General features: G+C 51.8%; 1 protein-coding gene across 1 annotated transcript; it reads left to right on the top strand.

Moving 5' to 3' along the window:
- Positions 1-1,308: 1,308 nt before the first annotated feature.
- On the top strand, positions 1,309-8,536 carry PHOX2A (paired like homeobox 2A). Its single transcript, XM_072610323.1, has 3 exons — positions 1,309-1,672; positions 6,524-6,711; positions 8,066-8,536. Exons 1-3 carry the CDS (start codon positions 1,447-1,449, stop codon positions 8,534-8,536), a joined length of 885 nt encoding a protein of 294 aa, XP_072466424.1. The 5' UTR covers positions 1,309-1,446.

Here is an 8,536-nt window from a genome sequence, read left to right as displayed (position 1 = left end):
GCCAGTCTCACAGAGATCCAAGATTCTTCCTGTGGAGGTTTGTCTCCCTTCAGCTTGCTCTGATCTCGATCTCTGTCATCTTGGTGTCTCTGCTTCTGTCTGGGCTTCTTGGGATTTTCATCTTGGTCTCTGTCTCTGTCCCTGTTTGTTTTTTTTCTGGGCCTCTTTAGGTCTGTTTCTGTATCTTTGTCTCTTTCTAATTCTCAGACTGAGTGTCTCATGCATTTCTTTGGCTGTCATGTCTCTCATCTCCGTCCCAGCCTATTTCTCTGTCTCTTTCTTTATCTCTCTTGAATGGTGAGTATCTCTGGGCCTCCATGGTTTGATGTACTCCTCTTTGGTCTCTATGTCTGTCATACACACACTCTCTCTCTCTCTCTGGCACACCATGCTCTGTCTCTGGCATCCCTTTGTCTCTTGTCTCTGGATCACTCTCCCTTTGTCTCTGTCACTCCATCCCTGGCTCAGGCCTGGACTTGGTGGGGGGAGGAGGTTGGGGGCGGGGCAGCAGATGCAGTAACTCGGTTATCAGGGCCTGGAATCGAATTAACTTCTTCACAACCCGGACTGAGCGGCCCAGAGGGCCCCCCTCTTCATCTTCCCCACTCTATCCGCCTCACTCTCCACACACACACACACACACACACACACACACACACACACACACACACACACACACACCCCTTTCCTCTTTCATCCCCAAATATTTAGAGAAGGTAACCCCCACCCACTCTTCTCTAGAAACCTCTCTTCACCTCCCCACAGTCTTTCTCTTCCCGCTGCTGTATGGGGGTGGGGGGAGAGATGACCCGGAGACAAGAGGCTGGGAGAGGGCACTGTCGTCTGTCTCAAGCCAAGCCGCCCCCTCCAGGCATAGACCTTCTCACCACCACCATCACCCCCGCCCCCCTCCCCTCCCCGTATCTTCCTGGTCCCTCTCCACCCAACCTTGCGCTAATCTGGGACTTTCTCACTGAGAATGAGGGAATGCAGGGAAGGGTCTGGCCAGCAAGCGGCCCCGACGGCAGTGGGTACCGAAAGGTTGGGGGCCTTGGGGTCTCCCTGGAGGTGCACACACAAACAGACCCTGCAGTAGGACAGGAGGCAGCGGGGGAAGGGAAGAGAGGCGGCCCCGCCCCCGACCCGGGAGGGGGACTGGAAGGCGAGGGTCTGGGGGCGGCTCCCGGTCCCTCCCCCTGCCTCCGTCCCGCCCCTGCCCCCGCCCCGTCCGTCCCGTTATAAGGTGCGGCCGCTGCACTCCAGCGGGACAGTGGGGCCAAGACCAGGCGGGTGGGACTGGGCTAGACGGGACGGGACGGGACTGGGCAGCCCAGCTCTCCGACTCCTCCCTCTGTCCCTTTGCCTGCTGGCCGGTGTCCCTCTTTACAAGTCCCTCTGCCCAGCGCCCCCTCCTCCAGGCAGCCCTCGTGCCCGCGCCGCGAGCCCATGGATTACTCCTACCTCAACTCCTACGACTCCTGTGTGGCCGCCATGGAGTCCGCCTACGGCGACTTCAGCCCCTGCGGCCAGGCGGGCGCCTTCCAGTACAGCCCCTTGGGGCGTCCTGCCTTCAGCGCAGCTGCCGCAGCGGGACCCGCCTGCCCTGGCCTTGCCTCACCTCCCTGCGGCCTGGGCGCCTTGCGGGATCACCAGCCCGCACCCTACTCCACAGGTGAGCAGCTGTCCCGGGGCGAGATGGGAGTGATCTAAGGCAAGGGAACATTGCTGAGGCTAGCGACCCTGCCCCAGGGCTTGGCCAAACCTCTCAGAGTGGTCCAGGAGGACACTCGGGATAGAGATGGGGACCAAGGAGTAGGGATGGAGATAGGAGAGGACTGAAGTGCACAGATGGAGACATAAGAACCAGAGAGGGATCGTAGATACCAAGAGAGCAGTAGTCAGTGAAAGGTGATGGCAATGGGACAAAAATAGAGGTAAACAAACCTGGGAATGAATGACCAGAGGAGATAGAGCCGTAAAGGTGGGAAGAGAAAATGGAGACATGGTAACCAGGAAGAGGTGGAAATCTCAATATCAGAGATAGAAGATGTAGATGTTTGGGGTGGGGGAGAGGAGAGATAAGTAGGGTGCTCCCCAGAAGACATGGAAACCAGACTAAACTGACCAGAGATCTGAATGTAAGGATATGAAACCAAGATGAAGAGATAGGGAGATTAAGACCAGTAAGGGTAGGTGAGGATGGGAGAAGATGGGACAAGATGTGGGTACCAGGCCAGATGGCTAGAATGCATGAGAAGGTAAGGATCCTCATCCTTATTATCTAAATGCAAGATATGGATGGGAGATGGAACATATGAATCACTTACTGTGCAAGGGACTTTGATACCAGAAGATCAATATACAGGGAGAGATTTGGGGAGATAAAGGCACCAGGAGGGAAGATGGAGATGTGGGAACAGGGAGACTTGAGGACCAGGAAATTAAAGGATGTTCAGAGGTGATAGGAATATTAGGAAAGGGAGGATTAGGGAAAGGTGTGGTGTGGGGACCAGGTGGAGTGAGATGTAGGGCACTGGGAAGGAAAATGAGGATCCAGGGGCAGCTAGGGACAAATACGGATATAGGAATTAGGGAAAGATGAGGATGGTGCTGGGGGAGAAATGGGGTTACCACGAGAAAGATGGGTCCACAGGTGAGACCATGAGGATGAGGGAAAACCTGGGGACAAGAGAGGAGACATGGGGATGGATAGAGGGACTGGGAATAGAGGAAGAGATATGGGAACCATGAAGTGAGGAGAGGGAAATAGGCATTAGAGAGAGGAGATCTGGAGGTGGTACCAGAATAGAAGAAATGATACAGCTATGGGGAACAGACTTGTCAAGGCTGGACTGGATACCAGAGTTTAATCCCTGAGAGTCTGGGGGGAAACAGGAGGGAGGTAGGAGATTGGTTCATTAGTATAGGGATGGGAAGACCAAAAGTTAGTGGGTGCATTGGAGTGAGAGGGGTGCTGGAGATATGATTACAGAGACTGAGAGCAAACCTGAGGCCTGAAGTGGGGAAGATTAGGGATGAAAGGGTTGAGAAGGAATAGAGGGCTAGGTGTAGGACTATAGATGGAAAAAGCTGCAGAAACTAGAGGTTGGGTGGAGTGAGGGCTCTGGGAGGTGGGGTAGGAGAAAGAAGGAAAAGAGGGATAGAAAGAGGGAGACCAGAAAGTGGAGGAGGAGGACAGAGAAGACAACAGGGCTGGAGAGATGGGGTCAAAAGGATGGGAAAATAGGGTACTAGGTGGTGGGGAACAGAAGAAACAGGTGGAGGAATGAAAATCAGGAGAGGATGGGAGCAAAAGGAAATGGAGTCATGAGGACAAGAACCAGAGGTGACAGAGATTTAGGACAGGGATCACAAGACAGGAGAACAGGCTAATGCTGAGACAGGAAGGAGGGTGGGGGGAGAAGAATTGAGGGGATGCCGGGTATTTGGGGAAAAGGGGAGGAAAGAAGCCTTCTTGGGGAAAAGGAGAGGGAGGGGGTGAACAAGGAGAGCGCAGTTGGGAAAGAACAGTTGAGAGATGCTTGTGAGACCAGATCTCATCCCAGAAACAAAATGTCAGAGAACATGAAATTTAATCCCCTCATTTTTTTTCAGGGGGCAGAAACTAAGGCCTAGAGAAGGGAAGAGATTTCCCAAAGTCACACTGTAAGTTAGAAACAAAAGCTAGAACCCATCTCCTCACTCAAAGTTCCAGGCTCTTGTTGCCATTAGAATCAGTCCAAGAGACACCATGGTGGGATAAGGCTGCAAAGTGATCTGGAGGGGAGAGATAGGGAGCAGGGCAGCATGGGCTGCGGGATTGGGGGGGCATGGGATCAGAAAAGAAAGAGGGGCAGAAAGGGGGAGGCAACTGGGCTCCAGCAGCAGTACAGATGAAGACAGTCTAAGCCAGAGCAGGCTAGATCTGAGAGAGAGAGCCCAGCTGGCAGGGTGAGGGACCGATGGAGGAACTATGAGAAGGGAGAAAGGTAAGGAAGGATCCTAACCTGCACCCAGCACCCTCGTTCTGAGGAGCAGCTCCTGGCATTGCTGTGGTCACACGCCCACCCCACCCCCTCACACACACACGCACACACGCACACACACTCCTCAGGTCCTATACCTGTGACCAGAGAAAGGCAGAAAAGAAACAGAATGAGAGATGAAAAGACGAGGAAACAGAGCGAGAAAAGGAAGAGGAAAAAAAGGATGGGGAGAAAAGAGAAATTAGAGCTAGGGAGAAAAGAGGAGAAAGTTGAGAACACAGGCAGAGGGAGCTGCACCCAGGAGAGAGCTGGGGAGCTGCACAGCCAGGAATGTCGCCTGTCCCCTCTCCTTGCTCGCCCACCTCCTCACTCTCCCCACCCCAGATTTTTGCTTTTTTTATCTCTTTATGTTGCTCAGATCTGTCCTCTTTTCTGTTTCTAATTTTCCCCTCCTCCTCTATTTCTCCATATGACTCCCTTTGAACTCATCTCCCTATATTTCTTTGTGACTTTTCTTTTGCCCAATTTCTCTTTCCATCATCTGTTTCTCCCCTCATCTTTCCATCTTTCTTTCCTCCTCATTTGTCTCCCTCTCTGTCTTTCCCTTCTTTCTATCTCATTTTCGATCTCTCCCTTTTCTCTCTCTTCATTGTCTCTCCTCTTCTCCCCATATTTCTTCTTTCATCATCTCCATGTATCTTTGCACTCTCTCGCTCTCTCTCTCTGCAACTTTTCCCTCTTGATCATTTTCCTTTTCTCTGTGTCTCTGGCCACCTTCTCTCCTTTCCTCCATCCCTTGTTCTCTCTCCCTTCTCTCTCCATGTCTATCTTCTTTCCTCAGTAATCTCCTTGTCTCTACTCTGTCTTCTCCTTTCTGAGTCCCTTTGTTTCCTCATGTCTCTCCTTTTCTCCCTCTCCCTGTCTCTTCTCTGGTCCTCCCTGTCCATTTCTCTCTTCTGTTTGTTTCTCTCTTTATCTCTTCATATCTTATCTCCCTATCTGATGCCTCAATCCCCATCTCCCCATCTCTCTCCTGTCTCCATATTATTTCATCTCTGTACCTATCTATACGTATCCCTCTCTCAATTTTCTCTTTCTCCTGATCTCTCTTCTCATCTGCCTCCTTCCTCTTTTCCCCCTTCTCTATGTCTCCTCAATTCCATCTCTCTGTGACTTCCTCTCCTCTCCATTTCTCTGTGTGTCTCTCCAGTCTCCAAATCTCTGTCTTAAATCCATCTCTGTTCCTCTGTCTCTTCTCTGTCATTTATCTCCACGTTTCTCCATGTCTCTCTCCCTATCCTCCTCCTCACTTGCCATCTCTGTGTATTTCTCTTCTCTCTCATCTGTGTCTTTCCTACCCCATTCCCCCTATCTCTGGGTCTCTTTCCTTTTCATCTACATTTCTCCCTACCTTTTTGTGTTTCTTATCTTTCCATATCTTTCCATTTCTCTATCTCTCCTCTCTCCCCCATGTTTTTCTGTGCCTTTTTCTTCTGTCCCGATGCCCATGTCCTTCCTCTCCCCACCCTTCTGTTTCTTTTCTCTCTCCTAAATGTCTCTTTTCTCTCTGTCTCCTCTTGTCTCTCCCCTCTCTCTATCTCTCCTCTCTTTCCATCACTGGATGTCTTTCCTCATCTTTGTGTTCCACGCCTGATCTCTGTCTCCCCCCTCTTCCTTGTTCCCATCTCTGTCTCTCTGCTTTCCCTTATTCCCTGTGCCTTGTATACTTTTATAACTATCCTGTGGCATTTTTCTCTCTGTCTTTTCTCTGTATTTCCCCATCTCTATCTCTTCCTTCCTCCCTATCCCCCACATTTCTCCTTCCCCATGTGTCTCTTCTGTTTTTCCATGCCTCTCCCCTTTATCTGGTCATATCTCTCCTCTCCTCATCACTGTCTCACCTCATCTGCCTCCCTTCTGCCCCATCTCTCCATGTCTTTTCTCTCTATGAAATGTCTCTTCCTATCCCCATATTTATGCGTCTCTCCTCTCACTCTGCCTCTTTGCCTCTTTCCTTTCTCCATATCTTTATGCTGGCCTAGTTTCTTTCTCTCCTTTTTCTATTTCTCCCTTCCTCTCTCCTCATCCTCTCCATACCTCTCCTCAGTCTTATCACCGTGTTTCTCACCTCATATCTGCCCTCCACCTAATTTCTCCATGTTTCCTCTCATGTCTCTCTTTCCCTCTGTGCCATCCCTCTCCTCTCTTTCACCGTGACACATCTTTTCCTAACTCTCTAAATCATCTCTCTTTGTCTCTGAGTATCTCTCCCTGACTGTCTCTTCCCATGTCTCCTATCTCTATCTCTTTATGCTTTTCCCTTCTCTATATATTTGCTCCCCTCCTCTCTCCGCATCTCTCCCATCTTTTTCCTTGATCCCAACTGTCTTCTCTCCCTGTTTTTCTCTGGCGTTTCCTGTCTCTGAGTGTCTCTCCCAATCTGTATCTCTCCTCTCCACGTCTCTCCTCTCTCATGTCTCTCCTCTCTCCGAATCCTCATCTGTCTGTGTCTCTCCTTCTCTGTGTCTTTCCTCCAGTGCCATACAAGTTTTTCTCGGACCCGTCGGGGCTAAGCGAGAAACGCAAGCAGCGTCGGATCCGCACGACCTTCACAAGCTCCCAGCTCAAGGAACTGGAGCGAGTGTTTGCGGAGACCCACTACCCGGATATCTACACACGCGAGGAACTGGCGCTCAAGATCGACCTCACCGAGGCTCGAGTGCAGGTGCGTGAAACTGACCGACCAGACTGGGGGCAGGGGGTGGAGCTGGGCGGAGCCTGGAGGGGCCCCCCCGCATCTACGGCACCCTCCCCATCAGTACCCACGCCCTCTCTGCCCGCCCTGGGCTAGGGCATAAGCGACTCGGACCTCTGCCCCCAGTCAGGATCCGGCACCCTGAACGTGTCTGCGCCTGAACTGCGCCTGAGGGAAAGGATGCACTGAGCTAAAGGGCTCCACCAAGGGGAAGGGAAAGGGACAAAAAAGGGAGAGTGAGGAAGGTGAGGAAGGTGAAAGTGTGTGTGGGGGGGACGGAGACAGGAGGATAGAGACAAGAGAAAAATAGCTAGGAAAACTGGCAGAGAATGGGAGAGAGAGAGAGGAAGCAAGAGAAGAAGGGAGAGATGGGGGAAAGGAGTGGCAGAGAAACTCAGATAAGAGGGTGGGAAAAGAGACTGGAGAGATGGAAGGGAAAGATGGAAGGAGAGAGATGGAAAGGGATGGAGATTGTAGGATGAGTGGTAGAGATGGAGAAAGGATGGGGAAAATTGAGGCGGGGAGAAGATGGAGAGAGGATGAGAAAAGAAATAGAGAAAAAAAGATGAAGTTTCAGTGGGAGAGAGAAACAGATGGTAAGGCCAAAATAGGAGGAAATAGAAAGCAGGTAGAAAGAGGGAGACTATATTTTACATATATGCACACGTATGTGTGTATGTATTTCCAAATTCGGTGTTCACTGATACTTCCAATGTGAAGGAAGAGAGAAAAGGCTCAGGGCTGAGGACTAGAACAAGGAGATGAGAGGACAGAGCAGGTGAGACAGGAAAAATGAGGTAACCTTCGGGATTAGGGAAGGAGAAATGGAGAATGCAGAGAAGCTCCCTCTGTGCCTCAGTTTCTTTAGTTTCCCTACATTTAGGGACAGAGGGAAAGACTGACTGAAACCCAGCTCCATCCTGACTCTGGCTAAATGCTTTCTCTAGCCACTAAATACTTATATTTACAAATGAGGCATTATTTGTAAATCACTTAGCACAGTCATCGCGTAGTAGGTACTTAATAAATGCTTATAGCCATCGCCTTTCCCAGTCACTGTAGCAGCCAGTCCAGCCTTCCAGGGGACCAGAAGAGGAGACAGAAGTGAATGGTAGACAGATGGAGAGATAGACAGAGATGGGACGGTCCAAAAGGTTCATCCCATGCAAACGTCGGGCTTTGATTCAGCAGAATCAGACTCCTCCTCACCCCTGCCCCCAAATTTTTCCAGTGCAAGAGGACCTCCAGACCCCTGCCTAGCAGCCCCCTCAGGCCAGATGGAAATTCTTTAATCCATCCTCCATTCATGTCCTCTCCTTCCCAGGTCTGGTTCCAGAATCGCAGGGCTAAGTTTCGGAAGCAGGAGCGGGCAGCCAGTGCCAAGGGTGCTGGGGGAGGGGCGGGTCCTCCAGGCACCAAGAAGGGGGAGACTCGATCCTCCTCTGAGGATGATGAGTCCAAGGAGTCCAACTGCAGCCCGACACCGGACAGCACAGCCTCCCTGCCTGGCCCTGGGGGCCTAGCCAGCCCAAGCCCAAGCCTCAGTCTCAGCCTCAGTCCCAGCCCTGGCCTGCCCCCAGCCCCAGCCCCTGCCCCTCTCAAAGGGCCCCTGTGGGCTGGTGGGCCAGGTGGAGGAGGAGGTGGTCCTGGGGCACCTAGCCCTGCTGAGCTGCTCAAGGCCTGGCAGCCTGCAGAGCCAGGGCCTGGTCCCTTCTCTGGCGTTCTTTCCTCCTTCCACCGAAAAGCCCCAACCTCGGCCTCAGCCACTGCTGCCCTCAAAGCCAACCTCTTCTAA

This window comes from Notamacropus eugenii, chromosome 5 (genome assembly GCF_028372415.1).
Source record: "Notamacropus eugenii isolate mMacEug1 chromosome 5, mMacEug1.pri_v2, whole genome shotgun sequence".
Classification (NCBI taxonomy): Eukaryota; Metazoa; Chordata; class Mammalia; order Diprotodontia; family Macropodidae; genus Notamacropus; species Notamacropus eugenii.
This window is presented reverse-complemented; position numbering and strand designations above follow the sequence as displayed.